At 44.5% G+C, this 21562-nt stretch overlaps 1 protein-coding gene across 1 annotated transcript in view; it reads left to right on the plus strand.

The window, feature by feature from the left end:
- Positions 1 to 5495: 5495 nt before the first annotated feature.
- RAPGEF5 (Rap guanine nucleotide exchange factor 5) overlaps positions 5496 to 21562 on the plus strand; it is a 164994-nt gene continuing 148927 nt past the window's right edge. The window contains exon 1 of the mRNA XM_050891459.1: positions 5496 to 5687. Coding sequence (XP_050747416.1) covers positions 5496 to 5687 — 192 coding nt within the window. The remainder of the gene's footprint in view (positions 5688 to 21562) is intronic.

Consider the following 21562-nt stretch of genomic DNA (forward strand, 5'->3'; position numbering starts at 1 on the left):
TTTAGGATTACAAACACCACCCTGTACACCCCCTTCCACCCATCCTCTGACCAGTGCCATAATTCTGGTTCAAACAACAGCAGCAACAAACCCAGCAGCTCAGGATGCTCCTGAGCTCTCTCATCTTTCAGTCCTGAAAAGTCAATAGCGGGGACCGTGTCCCGATTCCCTGGATGAATCGTGGACAGGACATGGGCTGAGCAGCCATTTGAAGATGCCTCAAGTTTTGAAGCCTGGAAGAGGCGCTGGGGGCAGAGGGGTAGGCGGCTGTAGAGGGGGAAAGGGTCAGATGCTGAAGTGAAGAGGTTCACAGGCCGTCAAGAGAAAAGGGGGGCTTGAATTAATAGAGGCAGCTTCAGCCTTTCCAGCTATGAGTCACACAAGTTATGAAACTACTTGAAATATTTCACCTACTCATACATCTCCTTTATCTTGCACCTCTTCCCTCTTTTTTGTAGTTATTCTCCTGTTCTGCTGTCTTTCAAGTCACACCCTGCGCTGATCTCCTGCTTCCTCGTCCCCTGTTCCCATTTTGGTATCTTTCCGTTGCTGAGCGTACATTACATTTTGCAGGCCTTTCACATCTCAGAAATGCTGCAAGCAGTGCTTCTGAGCTTAAGTCACTGAATATTTGGTCTGTGTGATAACATGGTACTAAACCAACCGGAAATTTTTCTTTCAAAAAAAAAAAAAGAGACTTGAGAAACTAAATCAATGATTTAAAAAAAAAAGTATGCATGACCCACATACATGCCCCTGATGTATATGGCCCTGATAATCGATTTATGCTATTTATATCCACAGTAATTTGGCAATATCCAACATTTAAAGTGCAACTGAGATCCCACTCTTTGATCAGGTGGAAGGCAGCTAAGAACTCAAAAGCCTGAAGCAAGTTATTCAGCCAAAAAGCAGATCCCTAGCAGCTCTGAGGGTTTGGTTTTGTTTTGAAGTTGGATGAACCAATGAAGAATTGCCAAAGCAGAAGAAGGTGAGAGGTGCCCAGACTTCTGCAGTATATCTCCAGCCTACACTGTGGTGCCTGAATGGTCACCTGCCACCCTTGCGCTGTGGATGAAGTGATGAGGGGTACACATGTCCCTTCTTGGGACTGGGAAATGTGCCCCGAAACCCCTGTAAGGCACCGAAGCAGCAGGATGGTATAAAGCCTTCCCCAGCTCTTCTCTTTTACAGGGTCATTGCACACAGTGCGTTTAAAGCCAGAAATAAAAATCTGCCAGGCCAGGCTACCCCATGTCAGGAGCCTGAGAGCTGGCAGCGTCTGAGAGCATGACAGAGGCAGTCTGCAATTCACATGCATTGGGCCTGGAGTAACATTTGGCAAATTAAAGTTTGTAGGATATGATTCTCGTGAGAGCATGGGACGAGTCCTGCAGAAGGGGACTCATCTGGATGTGGTACGGGGAGGTGGGCAGTGCACAGCTCGCCTCCTCCTGCATGGGAGAAGAGGTGTTATGAAGAAAAACCTGCTTGCTTGCTTTCTGAAGAGATGGGAAGAAGAAAATTGACTCGGTTTCTGAAAGGGTAGAAAAGCATCGCCCCCCTGTCCCCACTCCAGCAGGACTGCCTGGGGAAGGGGAAGTGATATCTGGCTGGTTGTACAGCGGGTGTTGTTGCTTTGGAAAAAAATTGCTTTCTTTTGAATGCCTCCTGCCAGGTCGGGGAGAGCAAATATTCAAAAGGGTCTGCTGCAAGCCCCTGGCTCAGGATTGCTGCCTGTTGATGGCTTCCTCACATCTGGCTGCTGCACCCCAGTACTCTGCAGTTCTATGCCTGCACTACCTATCTTCACTTCACGCAGGGAAAACCAAAGTGGCATCTATCAATTATTCCAACAGAGTCAAGAACTCCTAATACTTTAAGTCCAAAATGAGAGTTTATTATGCTGTCAGGAAATGTCTGATTCCAGATAATTCTTTTTTTGCAATGATCTACTTAAAAACTGATATGAAACGCATACAGGCATGAAACAACTTGTATTGTTTTTACTGCATTTCTTTTGATTGTGCTACACTATGAAAGAAAAACAAACACATTCAAAAAAAGCAGACACTCCCAGGCCCCACATCTGTAAACTTGCAGTAGAGTTGCTTAGGTCTCCAGACTCCATCCTGTATCCATTTAAGCACAGACGTTCCTATATTTATATGAAGTCTCTTGCAAGCCAGAGAACAAAACCGTGTCCAGACTCTACTCTGGGAAGCATATGCAAACCTAGATTTCTTCGTAGAAGCACCGGAAAGAGTATCTCCTCGGTTTTGCTTTATATCGGACCAAATTAAGTGTGTTTAATCTGGAGAACTGGAAGTTCCCCAGTGCCTGCACATGGTCAGTGGATCTGGTATCTTTTTGTGTTACTGTTGGTGCCTGCGAGGGCAGGAAATCCGCAGTCAGCCGGAGGCCAAACCTGCCGAGAACAGGGACTCCATTCCCACAGAGCCCTGCACTCCCTTCAGTGACAGTTCACTGAAAGCAAGATGCTCTGAACACAACATTTTGGGTGCAACACACTGTTTTGTTTTTTTTAAAAATGAAACTATTTTGCCAAATACTTCCTGACCAGACCTAGTTCTGCTCTCCCCCCCCGGCCCTTTCCTGTGAGCAAAAAGAACAGGTATCAGACTCATTCACCAAGCTAAACTTTCTGTGACTTAACAAAAAAAGCAATATAAGATGTAATTTTAAACAATTCCTATCACGATCTTCCCCAAAACTGGAATGATCCAAACTAGAAATAGAAAGACCTAATTACTATCTAATCCATTTTCCTGACAATTGTTAGTCCAAATTATGTTATCCGGCAGCTGATTATTTTTAAACGTACTGCAAAGCATATTTATTTCTCTTTTGACACTGTTCACAAGTTATACTTATCTTGCTCAGTTAAAAAACAAACAAGAAATTCAGAGCACTGGCATAATTTTACCCTTTCTTAACATAACCATATTACTTGTGCTTATACCCCAGTCTGTCACATTAAGTCACACTTTATTGAGTTGTCTTACTGCTGTTTGTATTGTAGCAGTGCCTAAAGACTCGGACAAAGAACATGTTCCTTTTGTGAAGCCTGTACACTAAGGATCCATTATTCTTTTGGGTGCAGATACACCTCTCCTCATAATTACATCCTGAGCTGTGACAAAGAGGCTGCCAGGCAACACAGCTGTCAAAACCACATTTCAGGGCAGTTGGAGAGCACAAATGAAGTGAAATAATAGAAATGTTTGGGACACAAGGCATCGCACAGAACAGCCAGTGCTCTTCGTGTTCCTCATGCCTGATTATGCAGCGTGGCCTTGGCTAAAGCATCTTTATGGCATAATCCCACCTGCCCTTGCAAAAGGGCTGGCGTTGAGGTTGCCAATTGGGGCTCACAGATCTCCCTGGTGTTTTGGGGTTGAGGGGTCTGCAGCACACTTTTCATCTAAGTTAGGGCTGTCACATTCCTGTCTTTTGCGTCAGCAATAGGCATCATACGATGGGCCATATCACTCTGCTAAAATAGCTGATTTTTTTTTACACTTAAGCTTTCAGATTTGGCTCATGTAATGGGCAATGATTGCTGGTACCAGCAGGAAGGAGGTGGCGGTAGAATGTAACTGGAGCAAACCCCATCCTTTTCACGAGTACCTGGGTTGGCCTGGTTTGCGCTGCTCATGAAGTCATGCGCACAGGATGCAGCTAAACTGATTTAATGACAGACGGCTGCTGAAAGGAGCAGTTCTGCTCTCCCTCACTTCCAGGTTTCTGCCTTCCTTGATCCTGCGGCTGTGTGGTCACAAGGTGGATCAATTCAGCTGTCTGGCCAATGGAAAATTCATTATTTTCTGAGGTGTTATTTTTCCACCGGATCGATCAGCTGACTAGAGTCAGATGGTTACCAGATCCCGCGTAAGGGATGCGAAGGGAGTACACATCCATGGGTTGCAGGCAGGATCACCTTTTTGCAGCAGTCTGCTGTCAGGTCAGTGCAGCTGAAAGGCCAGGTTACTGCTGCTGCATTCAGGTGACAGATAACCCAATGTCACACTGATGCTGGAAGGGGCCATTCTGTGTCTCGGCACCCCCACACAGGTTGGGCACATCTGCCATCTTCTTTGCACTATGGGTACCTCTGTGATCCCAGCGGAGCTGGTTTAGGGAGCACATCAGTGAAGGAAAATTTTTCCTTTTTTTGCAAGGTTAGTTTCATGGTTAAGCCAGTTCCCTGTGGGGCTGGATGAGTACTAGGGTCAGTCCCTGAAACCAGTGGGACCTCATGGTTGGGACAGTGTGACAGCTTTCCATGACTTGTCTTTGAGATTGGCTTGACTACAATGTCATATACCAAGACATTTAGGTACTGGTGGATTCAACCTGGAAGAGCAGGTCAGCCTTATTTGTAGCTCTGAGGTAGAAGATACATTTAAGGGGAGCCCCACCTTACATTCAGTTCTCTGGTCTAAATCGATGAGAATAGCGTGGCAGAAAGGAAGCAACACCTGTACCACTGAGGTAGAAAAGGCAGACCCCAGAGATTAAAAAAAGCCCCTATAATTCAAGGTACTGAATTATAGACAAGTGCCTTGGATGTATCTTTCTTCCTCATACAAAGAATAAAGGAATTGGTTTCTGGCATGGAGTGTTCCCTTCCAGGGATTACCTGAATGACTGGAAGCAAGTCATTCACCTGGGATGAACCGCTCAGTTTCTCCAGTATCAATGCTGACATGGAGGACAAAACACCTCACTGAGTCAAGAATCCACTGGGAAGGGAGCAGGGAAGATCTTCACCCCTTGCAGCTATAAACAAACCCTGGGGATCACAGGGTGACTCGGGCAGGTGGGGACCCGGGAGGCCTCCAGCCCAGGCAGGCTCAGCTCAGCGCAGACCAGGCTGCTCGGGGCTTCCTCCAGCCTGGCCGTCGGCAACCTCCAGGAGCGAGTGGAGACCACCCGGCCCCTGGAGGAGCCTGAACCCCTCTCGCCTCAGCTCGGACCCGCCACCTCTGAGCGGGCTGGCCCCTCTCCCCCGTGTCCTCCCCGTGGGTACGGGGTCTGCGCTGGGCGCAGGCCACCGGGAGAGGTGGGGACACGGCCCGGGCAGCGGTCCCCGAGCGCAAAGGAGTTAACAGGACTTTCTGCCTCTTCCCGCCCGCGCCTCCTCCACCCTCCTCATTACCTGCATTTTATCACTGCCGGAGCGGCGGCGCGGGGCGGGAGAGGTGGAGGGCCGGCAGGGCTTCCTGCGCCGCCCGGGGCTGCCCGAGGCGGCGGCGGCGGCGGGGCCCTTCCTGCCCGCCCGGCGGGGCCGCGGCGTGCGGGGGCCGCGCTCGGCGCAGCCAGGGGAAGGTGTGCGAGTGGTGCGCGGTGCGTGCGAGTGCCTGCCTGCCTGCGTGCCTCCTGCCTGTGGGTGGGAGCGGGGCTGGGGCGACGCGAGGGGAAGGCGGGCGGGCAGAGCGGGTCTGCGCGCCGCAGCCCGGCAGGGATGCGGTATGGCCGTGGGCTCCGTGAAGATGCCGTCGCCGTGTGAGGGCGCGGAGCTGGCCCGCAGCTGGAGCCCCGGCGGCGGAGCCCACGAGCCGCCGCCGCCGGTGCAGCTGCGGCAGAAGCTGCGGGAGCTACCGGCGCTGCTGCGGAGCGGGCTGACGCTGCGGAGGAAGAGCGCCGCCGCCGCCGCCGGCCGGGTGAGTGAGCCGGAGGGCGGCCCGGGGCAGAGCCCTCGCCACCTGCCCCCCTGCCCGCCGGGGCCGCCCCCCGCCCTGCCCGCCGGGCGGCGGTGCCCGGGGCAGGCGGGGCGGCGCCCGCAGTGCCCCCGGCCGGGCCGCGGTGGGGGGCGGGCCGCGGGCTCCCGGCGCTGGCCCTCCGCGGGGGCCGCCGGGCGGGCGGCAGGGAGGGCAGGAGGGACGGAGGGAGGGAGGGCGATCGGGCGGCTCCGCGCCGGGCGGCGGCGGGGCGGCACCTCGGCAGCCCCCGGGTGGAGGTGCCCGCGGGCCGGCCCCGGGCTCGGCCCACCTCTGCCACCTCCGGTAAAAAAATGAAGTATCAGTAAGGGTGAGTGCGCGCCCCTGTCCCGATCTCCGGGTGCCTCCTGTGGCTCTTCTCTTCCCTCCTTTTCCCCTCCATGTGGCAGAACTTGTGCGGGCCAATGCATGCGCTCGTCTGACAGGAGATGCTGCGCAGGTGTGCTCGGACACTGGTGCAAACGCGTGTTAAAGCAGTGAACTTCAACGTGCCCTGGAGCTTTTGAAGCTGGAATGCCTTTCTGGGCACACTCGGCCCCCAATCTTGCGTGCCTCCAGAGACCGAGGCCGTGGGGTCAGGTGGGCATCGCAGAAATCCCTAGCCAAATTTCACTCAAGTTCACTCATTTTTAGAAAGGCTGGTGGTACAGCTTTACAGGGCAGGCAGTGCTCCGGTGAAGTACAGCGTGACATGGCCACAGCTGGGAACAGCAGTGGTGAGTGGCTGTGAAATCTCCCAGTTCTGACTGCAGCCGTATCGTGGGGGTGGGATTGCCATCAGGTCATGGCAAACCTTACTTGCAGGCCAAAACTGGACTGCAGCCCGCCGTCTGAGTAGTCGAAATGAAGGGGTTGGGTTTGTCTACGTGGGGAATCAAGCGAGCTGCTCTGTGGTTTTGGTGCACTGATAAATGCCTGTGCAGGGAGTTAGTGGGGAGAAGTCAGCATGGTGTATGTTTGTACCCTCATCAACTTTGCAGTACTTTACCCATGTAAATAAATACTTTCTCTGCATGGGGAAGTTGTTGTGAAATATAGTCGGGTGTGAATTTAAAACCAAACTTCCTGGGTGAATGCTTTGTTCTTAGAAGATATACATGCAAGGAAGATAAATTAGATTAAGGTGGTATATAAATTTACAGCAGAATAGCTATTTCTGAGTAATATTTTGATTCAGATTCCTGTTCTAGATCAATTTCTTTCCTTGAGTGAGTTTAACAGACTAGTAAAGACTAGTCTGTATGGAGATGCCTAATGATTTTTATTGTTCAGGTGAAATAGTAATCCACTTGACAAGTGTCCACATGAACACAGAGCTAAGGGGATTCAGTTAGTTTTAAGTAGCCAAGTCTTGCTCTGCCCTAACAGGATGTTTACAACAGATACCTTTCTTCCAATGAAGATGAGACCTTTTCTGAATTGAGTTTAATTTGTTGCACTTTAAAAGCGTGCTACCAGAGAAGTGGTGTAAGTGTCCAGTGAGGAGGTAAGAAGCAGTGCAGAACCGCTGCTGCTAACGGTGTTCGTTTGCAGGCAGGTCTGAAATACTGTTTTTGCGCAACAAATTCGTGACGCTTCAGGGAGACGCCATGCAGAGCGGGCTCAGGTTTATCCTCATGATTATTCCTCACTGCTACTGAAAGAATTTAACAAGTGAGTGGTACAACAGTTACTCTGTAAATATTTGGAGTGGGTGAGTTAACACCCTGGTGAGAAGCTTGGGTAGCTCCTGGGGCGTGCGGCTCCTCGGATGTGCTTACTGAAGCCTTGGCCCTGTCTTGCTTCATACAGTCCCAGCTGAGGCTCTGCCTGTCTTTGCTGATGTGCCACGTTACGGACCAGCAAACACAGCATGACAGGTTTTGTGGTGGTGTCATCTGTGGCTTCACCTCCCAGTACCCTGTGGGTCATCTTGCAGAGTTTTTCTTGAACCGTCTGTCCTGGCAGGGAGAAGGCTGGAGGGAGGATGGTGAGTTTGTAAGGCAGTCTGGAGTCAACCCAACAGATCTTGGGTCAGTGGGTGATGCTGCGTGGAGATGCTGTATGGCTCCAGCAGGACCTTCTGGCCAGTGGCTTGGTCCTGTGAGGAGAACGGGACTGCTGTGCTCTGCTGTCCCTGGGTTTGCAGGGATTCTCAGGCAGCTGGAATTATTCCACAACGCAGGTGCCTAGTGGGGTGTTCTGAGGCACAGGTAGTGCTAGGGGTCCAGTAGTGACGTTAATGTCACTTGTTCCTTTTGGAAACAAAGTGGACACCTGGGGTGCATGGAGGGTCTCTCCCACACGTGCAATTCTCCAGGGAGTAGTCTGGCTCTGTTAGTAGTGCCCCGTGTTGATTCCTGTCCGCCCCGTGCATGTGCCTTTTCCCCCCAGAAATGGAATTTTAGGGGCACAACACTTTTCACATATTTCTATTTAATGTGGAGAATAACTTCAACCCTGAAAATGACAGTATTTGGGAGAGGGAAGGGATATGTTAGAATAATAAAATGCAGCATTTTTTAATACTTTCTCTTTTAAACATGACTCTTAAATTAAAAGTCTTAAAGTTGGAGAAAGATTGAGTAACACAAATATGAAACAAAGATTCCTTTTTTTTCACCTCAACAAAATATTTCAAGTTAATCCAAAGTTAATTTTTGGATGGTTTTGTTTGCTTATGAAATCTCCATTCCCCTATCCCTTTGAAAAAAAAAAATTTAGTCTGATCTTCCTCTCCAGTGACTTTTTCTTTGTGCTTTTTTGTTTGTTCAAATGCCAAGCTGAGAGTCTTATTTGTCCAGCTGGTTTCATCAGGAATGTTGCTCGCTTAGGTGAGCTGTTTTCAAGTAAATGCTGACCAGCTGAAATTCTGGCTTGTTTAATTTCCTAGAAAAATATTATGACCCCCTGAGCAGGGGGTCTGCCTCTGATGCTGACTTGCTGAGTGACTGCCTGCGGTGCAGTTTGCTTCCTCATCTATAGAGCAGGGATAATCTGCATATGTGCATGCTTGGGGACTATGGATAATAAAATATAATGGAAGTGTTAAGGGTGCTATAATTGTTTTACGGATGTACTTCACTGCATGCTGTTCAAATACTTCGTGTGGTGGGGGGGAGGAAACCATTGCATAGCAGAGAGTAGTATACAAAAAAAAAAAAAAAAGAATAAATTTTGCAAACCAGTATGAGGTGGAATAAATTTTTTAAATCTGTTTGGCCCTCTCAGTCCTTGGCACTAGACTATCTGAAAATTGTGATCAGAGATGGGGGTAATTGAAAATGTGGTGTAACAAAATCAGCATTTCCCTCTCAGTTCAGTGAACCCAAAAACTGGAGTACAAGTAGGGTTTTTTGGCTTTCTGTGTTGGGATACGTCCAATTTTAATACATGTGAAGAACGTAGAGGTGGAAAAACACCTTGCAGAAAAGCTGCAGTAACCGTCCTGCTTGCATGTTTGTGTGCTGTGGAGCTGGGTAAATACCAATACACTCTACTGCTTCAGTCATTTAGATAAAACTAAGCTCCAGTTCCTTGGCTAGGGAAGCCCAATGCTTTTTTTAAAGCTCTTGAACTTTGAAGTGGACATTGGCCTTGTCCCTGACTGTGTTTTTTCTTAAATTCGGTCTTAGGGCAGGTGCAGCACAGATGTCCGAGATGGCACTGGGGGTTAGGCTGCAGTTGCACAGTGAGCTGCGAGGTGTGGGTTTTACTCCTCATCCTCTGCTTGGTGCTTCTTTGTTTCTGCTGGATAAAACAGCAGAATATGATCTGCTCTTTTGCTGTGGTAGTTGTGTGTGTGTGTGTGTGTCAGAGCTTGTGCAGAGGCAGAGGAGGATCTGTTGCGGTGGGTCTCTGTGCCCTGTGGAACCATTCCCCTCTGCCATGTGCTTTCTCAAAACCTTTGAAAAGTGGGACCCTTCTGTTTCCCAGTTTGCCTCCTTGAGGCATGTGTTAAGCGTACATGTAGTAAGCATGAGTATTTTGGTTATGAACGATCTTTGCTGTTCTTCCTGTGTGCTTGCCAAAGATGTCTTTCTCTCCTCCCCTTTTTCCTGTAATTAGTGAGGAAATACGGGTCCCTGCCCCTGGAAGCACAGGAACGCCAATGGCGAGGTCCTGCAGGCACATCAGTGCAGCAGTCACTCCATCATGCCAAAAATCATTTTCACCACACTCAGTTGCACTCTTAATGGAGCTAATGGCCCTCCTGAGTGCCTCCTGAGAGAGCAGGGAAGCGCTCAGAAGTCAGAGGAGGAATTACCTTGCACACACACACAGACACACACACATTTTTAGCGACCTCTTCTGCTTTCTAGGTTCACATTTACACACAAGCAAAATACTGTTGTTATACGCGAGTATGGATGTTGCTCTTTGTCACAGCAGTGGAGCTGGAAAACCTTTTGGACGTCATGGTGTCAAACCCCATTACTCTGATATTGTGAAGGATCTTGCTGGCCTATACAAACCTTCACCATGGGACATGCCTTTTGGCTTGCTGGAATTTGAAGAGATACCATGACTATTTTCTCTTCTGAGACCCTGTAATGACTTTTGTGAGGTTCCTAGAGGTCTTTGGCCAGGGAAATGTTCTCAGACTGTCTTCACCTTAGCTCTGTTTTGAGTGACAGCTTTGCTGTATGTGTATGTCAGGATGTAAAATGACTGTAGGGTTACAGGTTGAAAATAAACCACAGGAGTTAGGGTAAATTGCTAAAAGTTTACATGAGTTCAGGGTGAGACTGGAGAAGTTCATGGAAGAGAAATATATTGAACATACATAATCCTCATCAGGCACAGAAGGTTCCCAAGCTGAAAATAGCTGGAGGGTTGGAGCGTATTAGAGATATCTATCATATATTCTGGCACTGGCAGTTGTCATGCTGTTGGAGACAACTCTTCTTTGGCAGGGGAAAAAAAATCAAATTATATGCAATCTGTTTTAATTAAATGAAGTATCCTAACCTATCAGCCTACATTTTGCTAAACGTTTATGCATCTCTTGTAAGAAGCTTTCAGTTGCTTATGTTATTTAAGTTACTTTCCTCTAATCAATTCATCCTGCGATTGGGGAAACCATAGTGTTGTAGATGAGGTTTTGCCAGGACATTAGAAATTCCCTGCTGGAAATACTCAGAATTTCCAGTCGTTCTTTCCATGGCTACATTATGGTGGTTGTTGATAGTTACGTTTTGATTGAACCAAGCATATAGATCTGCCTTGTACTTGGGTAATCTTCCCACCAACGACTGACATTTATAGCAGTCCATATCCTTGTTGGCAGCTCGTCATCTTAGTAGTGCCTGAGTGACCTTGTATTTCGTGCTGCTGGATTACACTCTTTTCCTAATATTCCAGTTCTGGAAGTCACCTAATCTTCCTGTACACCATTCTGTTTACATTTGTTTTGACAATGCCTCCAATTTTGTGCCATCAACACATTTCCTTAGCACCTTTATGCTTGTTTGACCAGTGTTGTTAATGAGACGAGGAGAAAAAAATCAGGAGAACAATTGCTCTGGTACCTATGTTTATATGTACTATAGAGGCTTTAATTCTGGAGTTTCTCCCACATTAAAAAGATGCAGTGTTGCGGTGTGTAGATGCTGTACTGGCTGAAATCAGCACACAAAAATACTGGATTGGCTCACTGAATTGAAGGTTTTACTGTCAGACGTATTATCAAAGTAGGCTGATTGATATTGGTGACATTTTGCTTTAAAGCCTGCCATAGAGGTTCTACTCAGTAACTTAATACCCCCATCACTTTGGCAGTTATTATGTGACTAAAAATAGTCGTGGTAAGTAGTCTTGAATTTTTCCTATTGTAATCAGGCTTATTATGTATTCCTGCTAAATGTATTTGATTAAGATAATTGTCTTTCACAGTATCCTTTAACTTGTCAGGTCTGTGACTGGTGACACATGAAATGTTGAGTAATGAGTAAAATAGCTTAGCAACAGTGACCACGGTAGCTGATGGGGAATTTCAGTGTCTCTTGTGTTTATTTGCATAATAATTTGTTTCATAGTCAGTGTTCAGTGAATTACTAAATTGAGAATACTTCTTAATTAGCCCATGTGTTATGACATCTGAGAAGTTATGCCTAGGTTTGATTAACTACAGTTGAATGAAATGGAGGGCAAACCCACTCTTCTGCCCTAGGAAGTAATCTAGTAAGCTTTGCAGAATGCAAAGTTATTTTTCTCCCTGAGGCTGGGGATTAGTCTGGTTGCCAGAATGATGCCCACTGCCTGTGGTCTTACACTGGCACTGGGTGTGAGGCTGGCAGTGCCTGGACTGACATCTCAGCTGCTTTCTAGCATCCCTGGGAAGGTCCAGGTGCAGCACTAGCAGATGCCACTGCCAACGCATGGGGAAGAGGTGCCATCATGTGGCTCGTGCTCATGGAAGGTACGTAAAATTGACATCGACCCCTTGACACAGAAAAAGTGCAGCAGCTTGCTCTAAGCTATGGGACAGGTTCTGTTTCCTTTCTCTTTTTTGGCCAGAGCATATCCTGGTAAGTCCCTCTTTGACCCACGGTCAGCTGCTATAAAACACCGTCTTGTCTTTAACCCCTTGCCCACACTGCAAATTGAGCTCAAGCTGAAAGTACCTTGAGTTAATTTTGCCCATGCTCAGTCTTTAAGTGCTGCTTTTCTTGTGTTAGTAATAACACCTTCAGTTAGGGACTCCGAAAGAAAATATTGATCAGGCCTGCACGTTTTTGTAATTCTGATTGAACAAGGATCTCACTACTTTCACTTTTGGTTTTGCTCCTGTTTCTAAGGGACATAGCTTACAGATCCTCAGATGTGGTGCTGCCGTGTGTGGCTTGGAAACCTGTCACGGAAATCTATGTAGGAAATAAGATCAACTCCATTGGAATTAAGAGAAATGTATTTGAGTATTTGCAAAATTTCTGCTAGTGTTACATCTTGATGAAAGGCTTGATTTAAATGTGAGCTGATTGTCCCCTTAGTTATATATTTAAAGGGAAATAAACAAAATTCACTTTGTGGAACTGTATACTTTAATGTGCTTGGTTGCAAACCTGCATTACTGGTTAATTCATGCTAGATTTCCCAGCCGCCAGGATGAATGAACAACGCTGCACTGTACAATTATGACAAACTCCGTTAAGGTTTGTATTCAGCTGTTGTTACTTGTATGGCCCCAGTGGTTTGAATTCCATTTGCACCGTGAGGAAATTGCAAAACAAGCTGTGCATTTTTATGCTGATGAAAATGCTGAAAATAGATGGCGATAGCTTTCTAAAAGGGGAAGAGAAAAAAAAAGGAAAGCAGAATATGCCATCTTTTCAACCTAGCTCACAGAAAGCCATTGTAATAAAACAGATTTATCCTTAATATATAACAATTAAAGTAATATTTCACATATGGGAAAGGAAGGTGCTTGTTCTTTATACTTATACTGTATAACTTTATACTTATACTATATAACTTGCTTATTCAGTTACAGCTGAAGTGTTCCTGTCCACCCATGGTTTCTGACCTTGTGCCAGATGGGTGCTGGGTGTAACAGCCAGTGTATGAAGCGATGGGGTTCAGTACGCAGACTTTTGGTCTGGCTCTGCTGAACTACTCAAGACCCTAGATGGGCCTCGCCGCGTTTCTGTGCCTGATCACCAGGCACCCAGGTGCTGTAGGTCTGGTCACACAGTTGTCTCCTTGGGATGCCATCTTCTATTAGGGGTTCATCTTAATGCTTAGAAAAAGAGCCTTAGCGTTGGTTGGGGCTCAGCATGGTGCTGTAGGACTGAAAATAAAATGGTACACCTTTTAACTATGGATGGAGCAAGAGTGCCCTGTTCTTCTGTAGTCCCTCAGGGCTGGCTTAGCTGGGCCATCCATACATTGCTCTGCTCTTTGTGCACAAACTCCTAAACCTCTTTTTCCCCAAATCAGGCTGCCTTGCAGGTCCTGTAGGGTTCATATGCATGGATCCATTTTAGTGGAATATTTCAAGTTATTTTTTAGTATCTGCTGTATAAACTCCATCCATGACACTTTTTGATTTAAACGTTTTTCATTATATCTGTGCTTTTGGCAAAAGTTTAAGGATAAAAATGAAGTCATTGGGGCTCTAAAGTTAAAAGCCATGGAAGCAGGATCTGAGTATTTTCAAGTTCCAGGTGTAAAAGGCAGTAGCTATTCATAATTGTCACTATGTCTTTTATCTCAGTTAGCTTATGGTTTGGCTTGGGTTAGTCTGACCTTGTAAAATGATCTACTTATAGCTGTTGTATTAAACTAGGGTCAATTATTAATATTTAAATCCTACAGTATACAGTTTTCTCTGATGAATTCCTTTTTCACAAGATATTTTCCTGGAGAGGACACAGCAGGCTAACTGAGTAAAAGTCAGTATACTTTTTATAGTGCAAAAAGAAAATATTCTGCTGATTGAGGGGGGAAAAAATGCTTCAGTCTATATAAATATTAGTAGAGCTGTATTCATAGCATCAGTAAGGATTTTTTGCCTTCCGTTTTAGAACTGAAATAACCCACTAAAGCTTAAAATGCTGGATGATTTCTAGTTTGCCTCTTCTAAAAGATTGATTGTGAGGAATGAAACTTTCTTTTTTTTCCTTGATTTGGGGGGACTGCCTTTCTTTCCTTGCTTCCTGAACCTCCTACCTAAGTCTTTGTATGACTGAGACACACATGAGCTACATGAGTTAGAGCAGTAAGGAAAGAAATAGTTTAGAGCCTCTCCAGCAGTTTTGTTGCTTAATTATGGAGTCGGTTTTATATGTGTGTGCTTTATTGTGATCTCCTGGTAGCTTCTCCTGCAGCTGGCCCTTCTGAGCATCTCTGCAGGTTGTGTGTCAGCATCATCAATGGGACTGTGGAACAAGGAGCACCAAGCAAGGGGCAGTGGCTGCTTGCAATGATACCACTGGTGAAAGAAATGTATGTCAAACTGTGCCCTTCGTGTTGCAGTAGACGGTATGCAGTCTGCAGGTCGGTATTGAGGAGCACTGAACCAGAGGAAGGACTGCATTTTGGATTAAAAAAACCTAAAAAAACCCAACAAAAAAAAACCCACCAGAAAATTGATGTCCAGACCACTTGTGAGCATCAAAAATTGATGATGTGGCTTGGGGGAGGGAGAGGGAGGGAGAGTCGGTGTTTGGGTTTTGTTTATTTATTTTTTTAAGATGATAAGCATTTAATTGTGGATTTCTGGCCAAGTTCTGGCCGAAAGAGTTAGACCCAGTGATCCTAAAACACTTCGTAATTTCAGATGGATGTGATAATCATTTGCTGTCACAGGCTGCTACTGCACACTGTTAAGCAGATGCTCCATTTCATCCCATAGGTGAATGCACTTCAGTGATGCATAAACTGATTTTTAAAATATGGAAAGAAGGGGAGAAAAACAACGCACACGCATGGTTAGCTCTGAAAGTCGCAAAGCTGTTGTTTACTGGATGGCTGAAGGAATGAGCTAAAAGAATCCCTTAGATCTGGTCTGGGTCCCAGCTCGTGTACAATCCAGTGCTTTGTTGCGGTTTGTCATTTCTGCAGCGCCTGAAGCCTCTTGGCAGTGAAAACAAATCTGGGGGTGTGGGCTGCGAGTCTGCTGCTGAATCTGTGTTGCAGGACGAACCGAGATTTGTGGTGTTTGTTAAGGAAGGCCAAACTCATGGGAGATGCAAGTCCTAGAGGAACAAAAGCAGAATCTAGTAGTTAGCTGCCAAAGAAGAAAGGTGAGGACACAGCGTATCTCAAGCGTGTGTTTCAGCTTAAGAAGGATAAAGTGTAACATCTGTCCACGCTAGCACTGATTTGTGCATAGGAATCATTTAAAGTAGTCTTCCTCAACGTTTTGTTGGAAAAAAATAGTTAAGAAACAGAATATAATAATCCTGCTAGATTTAATTGTTATAAACACTTTTGAAAACTTAACCAGAATTTAACTTCTGTTCACAAAGAACGGCATAGTCATGTCCAAAAATGGAACTTTGATACTTTAAAAACTTATAGCATACATACCATCTTAAAGCTATACTCTGTCAGCTCGAAGAGTGTTTACAAATGATTAAAAGACCTCTTCTCTTTATTCCTCAGTATCCACATGTATGAAAGAGATTGATAAAACTGGTCAGCCTGTTAGAGCGTAGTCATTCATAAATAGCGTCCTTGTAATTGTCTTTGACAGCAATTGCTGGAACAAAATACATAAAATGCAAAAAATAATAATGGTAGTTAAATGAATACCTCTTTATTTATACTTTTATTATTGTGTTGAAGGATGCAAAGAGGAACATTCAGCAGATATTTAATTTCTTGTTTTATCTCATTAAACAGACAGTCTCAAAACAAATGAGTTTCAGATTAGTTTTACCAAAGCTATTTATCTAATTATGGCTTTCACTGCACTTGAATGAATGGCTGCAAATCAATAGGTCTCTTAGGTTGCCAGGACATGCATTAAAACTGGTGAGTCTCCAAGCTGAATAGCAGGAGTGATGTCTCTCGGGTTTTTCCATTGAGATGTCTGTCCTCAGTTCATACAGTGTATGCATAAACTGAGAATTTATCTGAAGCCCTGCTTAAAAAGTCCCATTTTTGAACTGATCATTTGCAATTCAATGTGGCAGTAAATATTTACATTATACTGGTAGAGTTTTTATTTAAAAAAAAACAAACCAAAACAATTATTTCAAAAGAAGCTAGTGTAGATAAATAACATGCTGTAGTGGGTCAAGATGATGGTTCACCTAGTCCTATATCCATAAATTTTGAGGTTAATCTAACAGGTAACAGTTTTAGCCACAAATATAAAGTTTCTTGTGCTTTCAAGAGAGTGTGTGGGCAAATATTGTATAGTTTGCCTTCCACATTGTTTTTTTTCTGGTTGCAAATAGCCAGAGATACCTTATACTCTGATGCTTGGGGGTCATTACCATTAGCCATTCTAGTTACAGCTTTTCATGTTATGCATATACAAATCCAGCCTTTCCGTGAATCTGGCTAGTATTTTGACTTCAGACTCATCTTGGAACTCGCATTTACAGAGCTTGTGCGTGGAGTTTGGTGATAATGACTTTACAGGGGAAGGAAAAATACATTTTGTTTTATTCTGTTGTTAATGAAAGCATTTCTTTTTGATCAGTTTTGAATATCTTACCTTTAATTTCATGACCCTTCTGTTGCTCCTGTGAGGCAGGGAACTTCCAACTTCTGTACAGTTAGTTTCATATTTTCTTTTTTACAGCTGTTTTTTAAAGCAAGCAGTCCCAGTCTCTCTCGATGACTTTTTCCACGCTGTAATCATTTTTGTTACCTTGTTTTGAACTCGATCTGGTTCTGCAATGTCCCTTTGAACTTGTGATGGCTTGTGCTGAATGTAATAGTCTAGATGAGACTGCACTGCTGATTTATATAAATCATGCTATTTCCTCCCTCTGTCCATCATGTAGGCTTTTCATCCTAACAATTTTCTATCTTTTTAGAGTTCCTGGTGGCACAGATTTGTTCTTCACTGAAATGTCTTCACAGACATTCAGGTTGCTTTCTTTAAGTTGATATAGTCGACTTAAAACCATATAAGTTGTCAGCATGTTTTTCCTTCCATGGGCGTTACTTTGCATTTGATGTGGATAAACATAATTTAACATGGAGTTTTCCACTCACCTACCTTGACTAGGTTCATCTGAAGTTGTTTATAGACTTTTGATTGTGACTAACTAAAATCGTATAAGCAAAATTTGCTTATCTTGATGGTGACATCACAAATATGTTTTATTAAACGGCATTCGGCCTAGGATGTAATGTTGGGGCATCTTTGTATTTTCCTTTTCTTAATGAAAACAGCCTGTTTAATCCTGTTCTTGTCCTTCATTACTTCGCTATTGCTTGAACAACTACAGTATTTTGTCTCTCCAGGAAAGACTGCTTTAGCTTCTTTTGAGGAGTTTTGTGTGTTAGGGTGAGTCTGTACTATCTCTGTTGAAGTTGGAGGTACAACTGTAGAGTATTACTGTGTAGATAGTCTCTGAACATACAAGATAACCAGCTAATATCATGTCAGTCTTGACCTTGTTACAACATACTATGTCAAAAGCTTTCCTGTTCTTGTAAGGAATGTAAGAATATTCATGACTGGTGAAGCTCGTGTTTGGTGGGTGGACAACTGTTTGGAAGGCTCTACGCAGACTAGTAACCAACAACTTTGTCAAATAATCTCTGAGCAGGGCTCTGCAAGAATATCTCTTGGCTCTGCTACTATCAGTATTTTCTTTAAAAACTGCTGTGATGGAGTAGAGAATATGCTGTTAAGAAGTAGCTACCTGTCCAATACATCAAAGAAGAAAGAACAGGGAGGGGAAGAGCGTGTTTTGTTCTTCCCCCCCCCCCCTTTTTCTGCTTAGGCAACTCTATGGCAAAACTGCTACTAGGAACAAAAGTAACAGGTAAATCATCAAAGATTTTTGAAGAATGTCACATTACAGACAGCTGTTCTCTAATCTTGTAAAGCTCTTTATTAAAAACAGAGACACAAAATGTCCCTGTAATGGACTTTTGCCTTTAAGCACAAAGTGTAGCTAACGGAGCAACACTGCTATTAAATCAAAGTTGTGGTCTTACTAAAAACAATGCAAAATTATGCTCTTGAGAGTCCATTTATTGTGGCTGTAGAAAAGGACCTACTTCAGTTGCTTATTAATAGCAAAATGTTACAGGAAAATTTATGGCAGGATGGTGGGAGTGCATAAGGAAACATTACATTCTTCCATTCTGTAAATAAAAGTAATTCCAAAGAAGCTATCCAGAGACAATACTAATTTCTTTCTATAAACCTGAGTTAAAAACTGTCTACTGTCACTGAAGAGCTAATGGTAAATTTTGTGAGACTTCCAAAACTGGAAACCTGATTTTTTTTATTTTTTACTTGAGTTAAGCAAGAAAACACACTGAATCTTCATCCCTTGCTTTAGCAGTTCTTGGTGTTATCTGACTTTTAGAAACAAAGCTAAATACTGAGGGTCTGTGAGTCATCTTCTTTTCAGCCTGAGCCAACTCCAGTTTCAGTATGTGTATGCTTGGTTTTTTTATACTGTGACTTTTTCCCTCCTAAGTTAGTCATTGTTATCTCTTGGCACAAGTGGAGAAGTTAAAAACGTCAACAAGCATGAGGCATGCTAAAAACATGCAAACAAACCTCCCGTGTAATCTTCCAAACCCCAGAGCGTTCCCATTCCCATTACTTTGTTGTTCATGAACCCGTCTGATCTTTGATCATATGCTGGTGGAGGGAGCAGGGAGGTGAATTCCAAGGCAAGGGTTTACTGACCAAGAATGGTGTCCTAGAGGCCCTCTCCAGTTAACTTCTGCTGGTGTGTCCAGTGCCCACAACAGACATTATGGCTTTGCATAGAGAAAAGGCAGCAAATAGATTAGAGGCGAAAAAACTTTTGTTAATCTTTTTGCAAACTTTGCTTTTTGAAGAAGTCTCTGTGTGTGTATCTACGTACCAAGAAGGTGCTGAAACTCCGTTTAATTTTGCTACAGTTATTTTTGGCACTTAAGAAGTGACCAAATAGATGCATTATCCCACAGGCTTAGGCTGGCTTAGGTGAAATTGGTGAAGCCCATGTGGTCTGTGGTGGTGGTTCCACTGAGACAAGGACTGGTTCGAAGTCATCTCTAAAAAGCTGGCATGGGAAAGGATGGAGCAATGAGCAAGTTGATCGGGGTGAGAATCAACTGGTTCTTGAAGACAGTGTATCTCAAAATGAAGGTCTCTTACAGGAAGTGGCTATTCGCCATCAATCTGCTCTAGTACCAGAGTTTAACCAATGGCTCGGGTGTCCTTCTTGCAGAATGAGCTATCGAGCTGGATGGGCTTTTGAGATTGTCATGGCGAAGGGGCTGGAAGAGTCTGAACAGGTATTACCTACTTTGGTAGGGCATCCAGGCCGGCCCAGGCTTCCTTGGTGAAGTGATGAGGGCAGATTGAGCGTCACAGCAGACTGTTAGGATGTCACTGACATCTTGCTTTTTCTTAGTGTTTATAGAAACACAGGCAGAGCATCTCTGCTAGTCTCTGACAGAGCAGTCGCTGCAGTGGGGAATACTCCAGTATATTAATCTTTTGGATCATTTTGCTTCCCTGATTTCAGTCTAAATTCTCTAATAAATTAGCATCTTCCATGGGCATATTGCTTGAACCAACTTTTAAAGACAGCAGTTCCCCATCTCTTCCCCCTCTCCTCTCTCTCCCGCCTCCTGCTTCGCGTAGGTCAGAAAACATTTGCTGACTTAAAATGATATTTGTTACTGACTTTTAAATCTAGGTGGGCTGGTAACCAGGATACAGTGGGCAAGTGGAAGGTGGATAACAGCATATTGAAGTGATCGATGTTGCAAGCATTGGCTATGATGCAGAATATTAAAGAGGTAAAAAGCTAATTCTCTTTGCCCCTAGACCTGAAAAATGTGGTCAGTCTTTACCTCTGGTCCTTTTATTTCCATGGGACAAAGCACCCCTTCAAGGATCTTGGGATGAAGACTCAATCTGGTGAAGCAGGAGAAGGTGGCTCAGTTCTGTGTCGCTGCTTTACGTGGATATGTAAAGGAGGATCCTGGAAGAGCCCTGGACAGTGGTGTGTGTGGTAGGGCAAGGAGGATGCAGCTCCAAGTAGCACAGGGAATGCGTGAGCTGCTGCTTAGTCTGGTGGTCAGAAGCTCCTCAAATGTACTTTTTCCTAGCACTGGCTGCCAGGCCTGACTGTCCTTGGGTGGTGGAAATGTGACCCCATAGAAAGGCAGTGATGTGTGAGTCCTTTCCTCTGATTGTACTCTGGCATCAGCAGACCATTCTGCTGGCTCTTTGAGGCTGCTTTGTTCAGGATATGCTCAGCTATACTTCGGCTGTGAGTAATGCAAAGGCTATTCTACTTTTCTTTTATATGCTCCGGTTCACACAACTGATAAGCGTGCTTATGTTCACATTGTGTCCTTCTGCTTCTCTCTTACATGTTCTGATGAGTATTTCTTTAAAAATAGTTATAGTGCTACCACTGCTGTCTTCAGTGAGGGATGAGGTACTCTTCTGGGTTGTTATTTCAGATTCTGCAGGTGCAGGCTGTGGTTACTGCCTCATGTACCTTTTGAAACAGCCTTAAAAAGGTCATCCACAACTTTCAAGACAAAAGACTTCTGTTTTACAACAAAAGCTTATAATCAGTTGAGGAGGAAGTCTGCTTAATAGAATTTCACTTTGCCCATATCTGGTGGATGTCTGGCTTATTCCATGGTGAAATAAGTAACCCCCAAACAGTTCCTCTGGAGGAGTAATCTTCCTTACAGCACCTGATGTACAGAGATCTTGTTGAAGTCATCAAGAATTCAATCTCTTTGTCAGGAGACACATCTGACACAGGCATGTATGTTCAACTTCGTAACATACAATTCGCCTCAGATCCCCGCACTGCTGTAATACTATGGACTTCTTTTTTCCACTGCACATATGTTTTTCGTGCTAATTTAGACTCTAGCACTTTTTTTTTTTTTTTTTTTTTTTTTTGCATATGCCTTTGACTATGGGAATAAGATTGACTAGGATATAGACATCATATGGTGGGACTTCTGTTGGGATGCAAAACTACATAATAGTTGCAAATGCAATTAAAGGTTAATTAATTCAGATAATTTAATCCGAGGTAAACATAGAAAAATCTTCTAATCCTTTGACTCTCAAATTGTGAGGCTTTTTTCTGTTTAAGGAATAGTACCTTTCTTGTAAAGGAAAAAAAAAAACTATGCCTTTTTAATTGTTTAAAGTCCTTCTAATG

Source organism: Gymnogyps californianus, chromosome 2 (genome assembly GCF_018139145.2).
Source record: "Gymnogyps californianus isolate 813 chromosome 2, ASM1813914v2, whole genome shotgun sequence".
NCBI lineage: Eukaryota > Metazoa > Chordata > Aves > Accipitriformes > Cathartidae > Gymnogyps > Gymnogyps californianus.